The following is a 14,254-nucleotide window of genomic DNA, read 5'->3' as shown; positions in this document are numbered from 1 at the left end:
CTTGCTTGCTTGGAAAAGTTAATTTCACCTGTAGGCAAGGGAGGGAGGGTTAAGATGTAACCCCTGGTGAGATGTAGCAGTCCAGACCCGCCTGGCCCACTGCCAGGGCAGGGAGGGTAAGGGAACTTCCCGCAGACTTAGGCAGGGCTGGACCCAGGCTGCCCTGCGCACTGCGCTCCGGCTGCGGGCACCACGCACCCCCAGCGAGCAGAAGCCCTGCAACTCTCACCCTGCTGGTGGCCGCGCGGGGCGGGCGGGGGCGGGGTGGGGAGGAAGAGGGTCGGCACCGCCCGTTCGCTCCCCTTCGGGAGAGATTTCAGAAGTCAAAGCATCTCGGGTTTCTGTTCACACGGTTCCAAAGGCGGGGCGGCGCAGTGGAGCTGGGGCTGGCGGCCCGGGGGTTTGTGTTCTAATGAGGGAGGGACACGCTGGCCACAGTTCCTCCCGCCCGACCCACCTCCATCCCTCCCCCCGCTGCACCCAGTCTCTCCCTGCACCTCTTTTCCTCGTCCCTCGACCGCATCCTGGGTGTGAAGCAAAGTAGTGTCCAGGGAGCGCTCTGAGACAGGGTTCCTGAAACCAAACCAAACCACCCACCCCGGGGCCCAGATTCGTGGTGTGAGACACGAGGGTCTGCCCTAATGCCCTGTTCCTAAAGGTGCGCGGCCCCCGCCCAGTCCACCGCCGGTAGGCAGCCCCGAGCTGGACCGCTCAGTTTCTGCCCTCGGAGAGACGTAGCCGGCGCCCTCAAGTCCCACAGAGGTGGCCAAAAAGAGCGCTTTGGGAACCCTTTCACCGAAAACCCAACCTGGGTGTTCACGGCCGCCTGTCTAATGCCCTAAAACATGCTGGACCTGAGTGGGTTCGTCACAGAACTGCAGCTCCAAGCGCAAGCCTCTGCTTCCCGGAGCCAAGGGAACCCGAAGGTTGCGGCCGCACACATCTGGTTGGTTGGCTGGAGGGGAAATGGAAGCGGTTATCCGAATTATCCCAGTCCCAGGTACCTGAACTGAAAAAACTGCAACAGGGGCGCCTTAACGACCCGCGCCGCGGCCCTACCCGTTTCCGGGCGCCTGGGCGAAGGCCGCCCGGGCAACTCTGCGCAGCAGCGGGGTCTGCGCTCCGCGCTGAGCCCATGCGGGCGCCGCTAACGCGGGTGGAGCGCGCAGCGGCCAGGGAAGCCGCGGAGCCTGGGGCCGCCAGACAAGTACCTGTGGGGGAACGCGCGCTCCTATCTGTCCAGCCCAGAGGTCACGGACGCTGCTGAGGAACCGTCAGAGAGAAAAAAAACCAACTCTAATTTACGGTTTTCTAAACCTCCAGAGGCCAAATGTGACCGCTTAGGTCAGCCAGTCAGCAGTTACGGTCCAGCGTAGGGACAGCCGAGCGGGGTGAAGCCCTGGCGCCGCCCGCACACACTCAACCAAGCGCTCGGGGTTATTCTTTGAACGCTGGCCTGAAAACCCTGAAGGCCAGACCCTCAGGCAGCGCTCGCGTCTGCGTGCTCGCCCCGCTAACACCCGCTAGCTTGCGCTCACGGCCGCCACAGCCTCGGCGCGCGGCTCCGGGGCCCCAGGTGCGCCGCCGCGTTCCCACGCCTGAGCCGCGGCCTGCGGGCGGGCCTGGGCGAGCGCGGCCCCGCCTGCCGCCCCAGCCAATCGCGGGCCACGCCGGGCTCCGGGGAGGCGGTGCCCGCAGGGGCAGCGTGCGGGGACCCCGCCCGCGCGGGAGGCGTGGCCCGCGCCGGCTCTTGCGGCGGAGCAGGGTTGCGGCGTGGGAAAGAACCGTGAGGAGCCGAGCGCGCCGCCGTGGGAGCCGCGCCCGCCGAGGCCCAGGAGGGAGGAGGGAAGGAGGCGGGCGGGCCGGGCGCCGCGCCCCACTCGGCGTCCGTGGCTGCGGCCCGCGGCGTGTTCTCCACGATGAAGCGCCCTTGCGAGGAGACGACCTCCGAGAGCGACATGGACGAGACCATCGACGTGGGGAGCGAGAACAATTACTCGGGGTGAGCGCGCGCGCCGTGCAGGAGCTGCCCGGAGTTCGAGGCTGTGTTCCTCCTGGAGGCGCGAGGAGGGAAGTTTTTGCCCGGGAGGCTGTGCGTGGCGGGACACGCTCTGCAGTGCGTGCATTGGGGTGTGGCGAGGTCTAACCGGCTTTGGCTGCAGGGGTGGGGAGGAGGAGAAGGGCGCGGGACGCGGCCGGAGAGGGAGGGACCCCGGCTGTCAGGCTTGGCAGCGCCCAAAGAGGCGCCGCTGCCCCCGAAACTGTAACGGTCACTTGCCTCAGAGGCTGAGGACAGGCAGTTTGGAAGGAATGAGGGAAGTCTGCGGTTATTGAACGTTTCAGGTTGACTGAGTGTGACCTGCCTAACTCGCCAGTGAGTGCGCGCGGTGGAGGATGGCTCCGACTTCGGTCCCTGGCTTCAGTCTGGAGAGGATCGCGTCGGGATCACAGGAGCCAGACCTCCTCCTTCCCGTGACAGAGGGAGATTAAGCAAGGCATTTAGAGCCAAGACGGGTCAGATGATAATTGCTTCTAATTGGCATCCCCAGAAGCGTCTTAATTATTTATCTGCAGCTGTCAGAGAGCGGAATTCTTCCTACCTTGGAAAACCTGGTTTGCTCTGCTGCTCCCAACCAAATAATGTGCAAACCGAGACCTCAAATCAGCGCACATGTTTTTTGTTTTGTGCTTTTTTAACACGAAACCTTGGTTGCAAAGATTCTAATTTTAAAGTATCATTATGGCCTCTTAAAAGGTGAGGTCCGAAAAACGGAAGGTGTCACGTGAAAGGTGAAACCAGTAGAAAAGGGGTGATAATAATAGGGGACAGTTGATTCAGAAACAAGATCCAGAAGTGAAAAGTTGAGGTAATAGAAACCTGATGTGTGCGGCATCTCTAAAATGAACAAGAACAAATAACAGGAACCCGAGGAACCTGAGAACATGAGGAAGTATAGTATCCATGAATTTACGAAACGAGTCTGATACGGAGTAGGCAAGGTTGTACAAGTTACCTGGCCAGATAATAATTCGAATGACCTTGCAAAATAGCGACTCATTAGCAAGTTTCTTGAGATTTAAGCGTGGTTTGACCACTGAGAAAGTTTCATTTTAACGGCCTTTACCTAGTACTAAGACAACTTTTAATTTTCCTAATAGTGGCATATTTAATTTAGGACGTGCTTTTGAAGACCAGTGTACCACACATCAAATTTATTCATTTTTGTCCTATGACTATTTGACTGTTTGAAACACCGGAATAGTGTAATGGTTAGCGCTCTGGACTCTGAAACACCGGAATAATTTGTGTTTAAATGTTATATCAAGGGACCACAGTTTGACAAGTGATGATGTAAAGCTGCTTCCTATTGATGCTTACCATGATCCTCATTTTTAAAAGTGCTGTTACTTTGTTCAGTGTGTGTGACAGGAGAGAGGAGGAAGGATTCTACTGGAGATTAATTGACTTAAGAAATATCTGGGAGTAGAACTATGAAACGGGAGTATAATTTCTCACCCTAAATACTCACAGTTGTTTCGCTGGGAGACTGAAGATTCAGGGTCATTTTTTGCCAACGGATTTGACATCTGGATTACCCATCACAAGTTTAAAACAAAGCAGAGAGACATAATTCCTACCTGAAAAGAGGCAGCAGGACTAAATGCACAATCTGTTAAGGGTGAAGAACCCAGAGTAAAATAAAACACGCGTTCTGTGCAACCGCTTTGACTATTTAATGAGCCCGGTTATTGTTATGTTAATGCGGCACCTGACATTCTCTTCCTACTTCGTAGGCAAAGTACTGGTTCCGTGATAAGATCGAATTCTCCCACAACAACATCTCAGATTATGGCGAGAAAGAAAAGAAGAGGGGTATGTGATTTTCCTCCTACTCCAGCCCCCGTTTTATTTCAAGTAATCCAGACTAATATGCAACAGTTGCATTTTTTCATTGTGAATAATTTTGATCATTGTGTCTTCATAAACTTTGGTTTTTCTGTTCTCTTTGGAATAGATCATAGAGAAAAGGCGGCGGGATCGGATAAATAATAGCTTATCTGAATTGAGAAGACTGGTGCCAACTGCTTTTGAAAAGCAAGTAAGCTGCTCCCATCCCTGTCTCCCTGCCTCCCCCCATCCCCGCCAAAAAAAAAGCTCAAACAATCTGATTCCCTCATCTGGGAATGTGGGTTCTTGTTAAAGCTCATTAAAATAATGGTGTATGTGCCCTGATCTGGCACAGGGCAGCTATTTCAATAAAATGCTTTGTTGTGGCAAAGCTATTAAAAACATAATCCAACTTGAAGCTGAAAAACATTTCCATTCTTTAGCTTATTTTCCCCTTAAGGGTAACAGTGCTCATGCTTTCTCTGTTCTTTCTATGAATACCAGTAGTGGTTTTAAGACCATGCTGTATATATATAGTATTCCTGCCCCCTTAAAAAAATCATATGTGAAGTATACTTATTTTTCCTCCAAACTGTTAAGAAAGAAGTTGTCTTATTATGCAAAAAAAAAAAAAAAACATAAAATCAAAGAAGGAGTATCTCTAGCTCTATTTCCCAAATAGTAATTCCAATAAAACGTATTTATCAATCAACTTTTCTTTTTTTTTTTAATCCCAGGGCTAATAGAATGTTTGGTTTAGGGCATCCTTTTGGAAGTTTGATAAAAATTAGTCATAAAAGCCCTTTTTCAGACTTTTCTTTACCCAGGAAAAGTTTGCACACTTAGAAAAATAAAAAACCAAATGTTTAAATCTTCTTTTGTAGTTTGAAAGAAAAGCCACGTTTCTCTTTGTGCCGCAGTAGCCAATGGCACAGGTTTCTAAGAGCATGGTTCAAAGGATGTGGCAGCATGTGCTTGTTGAAAATATTTTCAATTTGGTTCCAAATAGAGTACAAGACAACAGTTGTTTGTTTATTCCACTTGGTCGTTTACTTCATGAATCCACAAACATGGTAAAACAAGCCTGACAAAGCCCTGGGAAATCATCCAGGAACTGCAGTTTTGGTTATTAGTCACTTTCACCAAGGCTAGTTGTGTACCTTCTTGGAAAAGTTGAGCACTAACACTGGTGCAGGACGCAATGTGCTGCTGATTATCCATTTTTAAGACAAAGACATCCAGTCTATATGCTGCGGCTGCCTTTGATAAGCAACATAGAACGTAGAAATTACGGCTTTGTTGAGTAGCATTTTCAAAGACCACAGACTGTAAATCAAACTGCTGGCCAGCAGTGGTGTTTTTAAAGCTTCCAGGATGGAAGCGTGTGCAGTTAGGAGGAGCAAGCCGTCTTCTGGTTTCTTTTACTTAATTTGTTGGATTTTTTTTCTCTTAAATATTTACTAAAAACAAACGTAAATAGCAGACCTCAGCCGTTTGGCAGTTACCATAAACACAAGCTTTCCCACTTGGAGAGCTTGACTACCAACCCCGGGAGCTGGCCTTGTCACAGCGTGACTAGAAGAAAGTTCTATAGAGTAGTTAAATAACTCACACCAGGCCCTGGGTGCTAAGAATTTCACAACACGAGGAAAGCGTAGGAACCTGAAATAATCATTAATATCCTTCTAGAAAAAAATAATAAATCCAGCTTGTTGGTTTAATTATTTAGCTCTTAGGAAATCAGAAGTGATCAGCAGTTCCTTGGGACAGTTTAAGGTGATATATTTGCATATCAGTTGATTTCTGGATTGATTCAGTTGATTTTCTCATTTTGAGAAAAGGAATATTAAAAATATTTTTGAAGATAATTCTGTTAATTCTAGATAAAAACTATTTGCAAGGCTAAATAACCTTTTGTGTTTCTGATACTTTCTAAGTATTATTTCTTATCCTGGACTTCACAGTGACACCTGCTGGTAATCACTGAGGTGTACCCCAAAAGTCTCTTATTTTGTTTCTTTTTGTAGTGGTCCAGTTTAATTACCTTAAGGACTTACCAAAACTTTCTGTTCTTGAAAAATGTAGTAATTGCTAAAATTTTAGAATAATTGCTAAAATCCTACCTCCTTATCTTCCAGAATACATGTTCAACCATTTAACTGATCTTGATTTTGGTATTATATGAGGCTGTTGTATGTCTCAAAATGACAAAGTTTGAGAATTTTGAAGTTGAGCTAGTTCAGGTGGAGTGATCTTAGGAGTAAAAATATGATTTAAAAGTCATTTGTTGAGCCTTATTTTAGTGTTTAAAAATTAAAATGACATGCCTGTCAGTGACAGAATAACCAGTGTTTTTGTGTCAGATTTGGAAGAATTCAGATTTTTGTGTGGGCAAGGACAAACTTGGAATTTTCTAATGAGAGGGAAAATTGAAAGCATATACTGCCAACTTCAGTATATAACATTTCAAGTAGGTGTCTGTACGACATAAAAACTTTGATGCTTGCTTGTTCAGGGTTCCGCAAAGTTAGAGAAAGCTGAAATCCTGCAAATGACAGTGGATCATTTGAAGATGCTTCAGGCAACAGGAGGTAAAGGTGAGTGAGTGGCTGCATTTTTTTTCTCCATTTCTCTTTTCAGCACACCGCCCCCTACTCCACCCCCAATATTGTAAACTGCTCATAGTTGAACAGTTCTTTAACAAGCTGAGATAGGCGGTCCCAGATTAAAGCCGTGAAAATCAATGCTAATGGCAGGATTGAACTCGTGGGAAAGAACTTTGGGAACAGAAGCAGCACTTGACCCTGGGCTTGTGTTTGCGTTCATAATACTGTGAGAGCAAAGCCTCATTCACAGCAGCCTGGTCAGAGATTGCTTGGGGGCTTCCCAAGCACATGCTGGAATCTTTATTGGAAGACACACACAAACATCCCAACACAGACAGAAGGCGAGAGGCAATCCATTAAATCAAAATCGCCTCGTTATTCCAAAGGAAGTGACTCTAGAATTGTTTTGTGGTGCTTTTCAAATTTTTTTTGGCCTTGATTTTAGCTGTAACAGAGTGAAGTGGGGTTTTGTAACTCCCTGTTAGAAACTATTAATGGAGCTGGGCTGGACAGCAAAGGAACAGGTGCTCTGGGCCGGGAGCCCTGGAGAGATGCCCTCTGTGCTGGATCGTGACTTACAAAGGGACTCTCCTTGGGTTCTATAAACAGACAGATGTTAAAAGCAGAAACATTCTTTCACATTTCATCATCCCACTGCCCCACACACACATCACCCAGACTTGAGTTTACCATATTATGTCTTCTTTTCACCCCTCAAGGAAGTCTGAGATTCATCTCAGCCTACAGTCTTACTCTGTATTTCACAACTGGTTAAGGAGAAGATATTACAAGAACTTTAGGACTGTAACTCATCTCTCTCTGTGTGCTCAGCATTAGTCTTTAAGATTTGCCTGCTTGAAAGGCACACATATACAGAGAGGGAGAAAGAGACAGACCGACCTTCCATCCACAGGTTTGCTCCTCACTGAGGCTGGTCCATGCCAAAACTCGGAGTTTCCCACATGGGTGGCAAGTGCACAAACACTTGGGCCGTCTGCTACTGCTTCCCCAGGCACGTTATCACTGAGCTGGATCAGAAGTGGAGCAAGGGGCCTGTTGTGATCAGTTGTAATCAGGTAAATTCTATTAAGCCAGCATCCCATATGGGCTCTGGTTTGGATCCTAGCCACTTCACTTTCAGTTCAACTCTCTGCTAATGGCCTGGAAAAAGCAGCAGAAGGTAGGCCAAATATTTGGGCCCCTTCCACTCACATGGGAGACCTGGAAAAAGCTTCTGGAAGAAGCTTCTGGTTTCAGGTTTCGGCTTAGCACAGCACTGGCTAATACAGCCATCTGAGGAGTGAAACAGTGGGTAGAAGGTGCGTGTGTGTGTGTGTGTGTGTGTGTGTGTGTTCATCTTCCTCTCTCTCTTTAACTCTGACTTTCAAATAAAAAAAGGACTTGAACTGGCACCTATATGGGATGCTGATGTTGTGGACAATGACATATTCCACTGTGCCACAACACTGACCCCATTAGTGTGAGTTTTTGCAACATCATATATGGAGCACTGGAGCATAGGAGTGGAAGAGACCCATTGTTTACCAGCTGCTAACAAAGTATTTCAGTATTTTACTCCCTCCTGTGTGGCCTACTACTTAGAACCTCTTGGGCCTTAACCCCAATCTTAACAACCATCATTGACCTGTGTCAGGTGTGAGAGTATGAACTGTGATCATTATACAGGGAAGTCCACATGCTTTGGCCTGGTTGCACTTGGCTAAAGAACTGTCCTAACTCGGGCTCACCAGCAGAATCAGTGGAACCATCCTAAATGAACCGAGTGACATAGGATGTAAACCTTCTTACATAATAGAGGATGGACTTGGATCGATTCCTGGAAGTTCATGGTCCAGCCTAGGTAGGCTACTGCCTTGTCTTTGACCTGAGACAGAAGTACTTTGCTACTTGAAGTTTACTCCAGCAAGGTGACCTTCAGTGCCCCTATAGCCTCTTAATTCTGTCTACAGCTATGACCTCAGGTTATCAGGTGACCAGTTGAGTTACTGATGGTGCAAGAATTGTTTTATGTCTGTGCCTACCTGACCATAGTTAGCCAGCTGCTAAGACTTCCTACCAGAATTTCAGTTACCTGGTATGTGCTGAACTTCCAGCTTTATGTAATGTTGTTGTTCAGATTTATGATTAAAAAAAAAAAAAAACAGAGCCATTCTTGGTTACCTCTACAGTCCTAAAATCCATCCCAGAACAGTTTGTGAGCAGGCACTGCCAAGTAGGCTCCATATGTTGTCAGGTCCATGCCATGCCACCAGGGAGGTCATCACACAGCAGAGTGCACAGGCCCTGAAGACAGGCTCTGGCACTGGGAACTGACTGGAAGATTCTCAGCTGCCTCATGACATAGTGGAAAAGGGTGTGTACCCTGTGGCCAGAATGCCTGATTTCAAATCCTCAATCTGCCATTTATTAACTATGTGCCCATGGGAGAGATTATTAACCCTCTGTGAGTCCCAGTTTCACCTTGTGTAAAGTGAAGGCAATGATAATATCCACCTCACAAGGCTTTTAGGAGTAAAGTCACTGAAGACCTGTGGAACAGGGCTGGGCTTAGTTGGAGGACTTGGGTCTGACTGCTAGCGCCCCCTACTATCCCCAGCTTCCTGCTAATGCTGATCCTAGGAGGCAGAGGTCATGGCTTAAGCAGCTGAGTTTCTGCTCAACCATATGGGAGACCCAGACTCTTATTGCTTCCCAACTTGATCCTGGCTCATTTCTGGCATGTCAGCAGTAAACTAGCAGTTATGAGATCCCTGCCTCTCAGGATTTATCTGGCTTGTTCTCTGTCAAATCAATAAATGAACAAAATTTGTTTTTCATCCAAGCTCATGGAACAGTGTTGGCACAAAGGAAGTGGCAAGGGCCTGTGTGCTGTTCTGATATATTCATAGGAGATAGCTGCTCACCATCTCTCCCTCTGTAGTCAGCAACAGCAGTGAAATCACGGGACATGTGTTCTTTAACATGAAACAAAGGACTTGACCATGTACAACAGAGCTGGCAAACCAAAATGTCATTACCACTAATGACAATTCATAGATGCTCATAACGTTCCAATTGTGATAGTTCATTCTTTGCAGCCTGCCCTGGCATGACAGTGGGTACCAGAGAGGACTTAGGGTGTCCAGAAGTTCTGCAGCCTGAGTTTCTGTAGTCTGTCACCTCCACTCTGCACCACTTTCCTTCTCGGGGATGCCTCAGAACTGAAATGTGGGCTCCTTCCATGGAAGTATCTCTTCAGAAATAGCTTTGCTTCGGCTCCCAGAAACTGAGTCTGCTCACTGTTGCACTTTCCTGGGATCATGGTGATGACGGCTGCTGCTGATGTTCAGCCTTTTATGATACTCTCTTACCTCAGCTTTGCACTTTTGGTTTTGTTTCAGCGCCAGGCATCCTTTTTTTCCTCTTTTTATTTTGTCAATAATCTTTACATAGTTGATTAGGGCACAAAGGGTCAAGGGCTAGAGGAAAGTGGGTGAGACCATTGTTATCACATTCTCTTTTTTCCTTCTTGTATCTGGGGCAAGGGGAGAGAGAAGGGCAAAAGCCACATCCAGCCTCCCCACCATCCCAGGATCCCCAATGTGGGGCCTGCTCCAAGGGCTCTGCTCAGGTGATTTTGATAGTTCGATAATGCAGGCATGTTTTTTGTGACTTCTACATTTCTGTTCATGGAGGTTGAATATATGCACTACTGTTTTCCAAAGTGCTTTGATTGCATATTACAACAGTCTAATTTATTTTTATTTCTATTTATTTGAATGTCATAGTGACAAAGATTCCAAAGAGCTAGCAGTTCTATCCAGGTCTCCTGTGTGGGTGGCAGGAGTCTAAGGGCTTGGACCATCTTCCACCGTGTCCAGGGGCTCCAGCAGGGAACTGGACTGGAAGCAAAACATCCAGGACTCAGTCTGGTACCCCAGTATGCATGCTGGTGTTGCCAGGGCTGATATCACCTTGATCTGGAAAAGCATAAAAGAAAATGTAATAAATGCCTGAAGTGAAATGCATTCATTTTGAATGTGTCTCTTTGAATGTGTCTCACTGGTATTAAGGCAGATCTCAAAATGAGTAGTCTAACCCTTTCATTTAAAAATTACCTTTTAAAAGGTCTCGGGAAAGAATCTGTACATACTAGACATTATTTGATCCATGTAGGTGATATATCCCCGAATGTCTGATTATTATTGTACCCTAAATTGCCGCTGTAATAATTACACTTGCTCTTTTCCATCCTAATGTATTATCTCTCAATTAAAAAGGACTCTAAGAAATATGACCCCACTCCAATCAATGTCTTAATCATAACCACAGACATGGGGTACCTGGATGCTGACACAACACCCAATTTTTTTTTCCTTAGGCCAATGTCAGGAGAAAAAAAAAAGCCAACTAGTGAAGGGACTATACATTTAAATTTTCAAAAAAAACTCGGAGTTATAGTAATCTCCGATTGGTAAAGCACTTTTATGTTGCCTGTCAGAAAAAGAAAATCTTCAGTAACCATTTTGTTTTAAAAATTCAATTTGTCCAATTTTTTTTCACACAAAATAGTGGCAATGTTTTCATTTTGGTGATAAAGAACATTGTGAGTCAGGAATCGTGTACACATTTGTTGAGATTCTGGCACTTTCTAAAGGAAGGTCACGAGCAAGGATACGTGGGGCTGCTATGTTAAAACCCCCAGAGCCTGAGGGGAGTTCACATCCACAGGTTCCTCTCCGACTCGGCTCAGAGACAGGGAGGCCAGAACTCCATTTCCGTGAGAAGTCTCCTGGGCAATTGCCCTGTCCTAGAGGAAGAGAGCCACCACCATGTTGATTTCCCCCCCACAGTGGAAGCCAGTCCCAGACCAACCTTAGTAGATGGCACGGCAGCCTGGTCACATTGCAGCATCGTTCTTAACTGACACCATGAATAAAACCATACCCAGGTGGCCACATTCCAGAAGGGGCTTGCATTGTTCGGGTCTTGCCAGGGCAGAGGGCAGCATCTCGGTGGTCATTCCTTCTAACTGTGTCCTATGCCTCCCCTCTCTCTCCTCACCCCCACGTGGCCCAACCCCGTTTCCAGGCTACTTTGACGCCCACGCTCTTGCCATGGACTTCATGAGCATCGGCTTCCGAGAGTGCCTGACGGAGGTGGCCAGGTACCTGAGCTCTGTGGAGGGCCTGGACTCCGCAGACCCCCTGCGCGTGCGCCTCGTCTCCCATCTCAGCACGTGCGCCTCCCAGCGAGAGGCGGCAGCCATGACCTCCTCCATGGCCCACCACCACCACGCGCTGCACCCACACCACTGGGCCGCCGCCTTTCATCACCTGCCTGCTTCCCTGCTCCAGCCCAACGGACTCCACGCCTCGGAGTCAACCGCTTGTCGCCTCTCCACCACTTCCGAAGTGCCTCCTACCCACGGCTCTGCCCTGCTCACGGCCACATTCGCCCACGCGGATTCTGCCCTTCGGATGCCGTCCACCGGCAGTGTCGCCCCTTGCGTGCCACCTCTCTCCACCTCTCTCTTGTCGCTCTCTGCCACAGTCCATGCCGCTGCCGCAGCTGCCACAGCAGCTGCACACAGCTTCCCTCTGTCCTTCGCGGGGGCCTTCCCCATGCTCCCCCCAAACGCAGCCGCAGCTGTGGCAGCAGCTACAGCGATCAGCCCTCCCTTGGCGGTGTCAGCCACGGCCAGTCCTCAGCAGACAAGCAGTGGAACAAACAGTAAACCTTACCGCCCTTGGGGGACAGAAGTCGGCGCCTTCTAAGTTCTCTGAACTTCTTGCAACAGCGGCTGAATGTCCTGCGTTTCAGAGTCAGCTTCAAAGCTCTGTACCCTAAAGGTAGCCAGGCAAATGGCTACAGATTCACAAAGGAAGAAGAAAGAAAGCTATTTGAGACACAAACCTCACACATTGGAAATGTTGGTATCTGTTTGTCTTGCTTATTTAAGGCAGCTTGGTAACAGACATCAGCAAGTTTGAAAAACGTCACCCTTGTTTCCACTTTGAAGTTCCCTGGAAAATATATGCATGGTACCACCCAGCAGCACCTCATTGTATTCCTTTTGGGGGAGAACAGTGCCCCAACTGAATTCACTCAAAACTAGCTGGGGGAAAAATACTGGTGTTTCCTAAGTGCCTGAGCTAGGAATGTTTCCTGTGAACATGTAACATTACACAGTCAAGAAGGTGGGTGGGGGTAGGTGAAGGAAGGAAGGGGGACTGGCTTTGTGTTGGGCTGCAGACGTTGTAACACCATCCCAGAGGAGAGTCTGTGGGGGCAAAAGGATTGCTGAACATTATGAAGCTAAAAGACCTTATCTTAGTTTGCTTTCTCTGTATGGCCTTGCCAAGTGGTGACATTTAACAATGCAGTAGCATAGGCAATTACTCCATATTCCATCAGTGCTCAGATGAAGCAGTGTCTCAGCTCTTCCTACAAGCCCCTGGCCACCTTTCTGTTTTGATGGTTCAACACGTGGTTCTTGTTTAAACCTTACACTTATAGAGTGCACCTAGAAAGAGTTGCCTGTGTGCCCACCAGAGGCTTTGAGTCATGACAATTTGGAAACTACCCAGTTTGCAAGAGTTTGGATTAGTTTATTCAGTCCCATTGGGACTGTTTTCTTCTGTTTAGCGTCTTCATTTTCTCCTGCTAATGTGTAACATCTAGTCTTGTCACCTTTGGGAAAAAGTTCTATTTCTGGAGGTGATGAGACAAGAACAGAGCATTGGAAATAGAGAAGCCTCAGTTTGTAAACACTCTTTGTCAAGATGGTGATTGCATTTGGTCCCAAATCAAGATGAATGTATGCAATAGGATGTACATAAATTATTTTTGTTTGGCCTAGACTAGTGCAACATAATGGTGTTTTGGTTTTGTCTTTCGGACTTGTTCAATGACAAAATAATCTCTTAATACATTGAAATTGAGCACGTGAGATTTTTATATTTGAAAGAGACACAGCATGTATTATGCACTTCATTTCTCTGCTGTGTGGAGAAAGCAATAAACATAAGAATGTTAAACATGCAGATTATACTTCTAAATATTTGTTTTAAAATTACTGTACCTAATCTTTTTTGCCTTACTTTGTAACCTTTTTCTATGCAAAGGTCTTTACGTATCACTAATTAAATGAAATCCTTTTTGACTATTTATGTGGGTGAGTTACTTTGAAGAATGGAAAATTGATATGAATTTCAAGTGAGGCTACCTTTGACTAGCGAAGACTTCCCTTTCTGTCTTCCAAAAATCATTGATATATAACAGTTTTGCTTGAAAATAACAGTTATCTAGTCGTTCACTCCCCAAATGGCCACAGTAGCCAGAGCTTGGTCTGTCCAAAGCTGAGAGCCAGTTTCTTTCTTCCAGGTCTCCCATGTGGATGAAGGAACATAAGGTCTTGAGCCAACCTGTGGTGCTTTCCCAGGCCATTAGCAAGAGCTGGATTAAAAGTGGAACAGCTGGTGACCAGTGCCCATAATGGATGCTAGTGGCACAATGGAGGATTAGCATGCACAACACTGTACCAGCCCCAAGGATTGCACATTTGTAGGAAGCTGAAACTGAAGTGGAGACACCAGGGCCAACATGACAGTTCAATTGGGTAATCCTCCACTGGCAAGCACTGGCATCCTATATGGGCACTGGTTCGTGTCCTAGCTCCACCATTTCCCAGCCTGCTCCCTGCTTATGGCCTAGGAAGGCAGTGAAGGATGATGGCCCAAAGCCTTGGGACCCTGTA

The 14,254-nt window shown here is 47.2% G+C and overlaps 1 protein-coding gene across 1 annotated transcript; it reads left to right on the top strand.

Moving 5' to 3' along the window:
- Positions 1-1,748: 1,748 nt before the first annotated feature.
- On the top strand, positions 1,749-13,665 carry HEY2 (hes related family bHLH transcription factor with YRPW motif 2). The gene is made up of 5 exons (XM_004587220.3): positions 1,749-2,002; positions 3,796-3,874; positions 4,017-4,100; positions 6,405-6,486; positions 11,587-13,665. Exons 1-5 carry the CDS (start codon positions 1,920-1,922, stop codon positions 12,270-12,272), a joined length of 1,014 nt encoding a protein of 337 aa, XP_004587277.2. The 5' UTR covers positions 1,749-1,919; the 3' UTR covers positions 12,273-13,665.
- The last annotated feature ends 589 nt before the right edge of the window (positions 13,666-14,254 follow it).

Source organism: Ochotona princeps, chromosome 1 (assembly GCF_030435755.1).
Source record: "Ochotona princeps isolate mOchPri1 chromosome 1, mOchPri1.hap1, whole genome shotgun sequence".
In the NCBI taxonomy this organism is placed as follows: domain Eukaryota; kingdom Metazoa; phylum Chordata; class Mammalia; order Lagomorpha; family Ochotonidae; genus Ochotona; species Ochotona princeps.
Note: the sequence above shows the minus strand (reverse complement) of the source record. Positions and strands in the feature narration are given on the sequence as shown.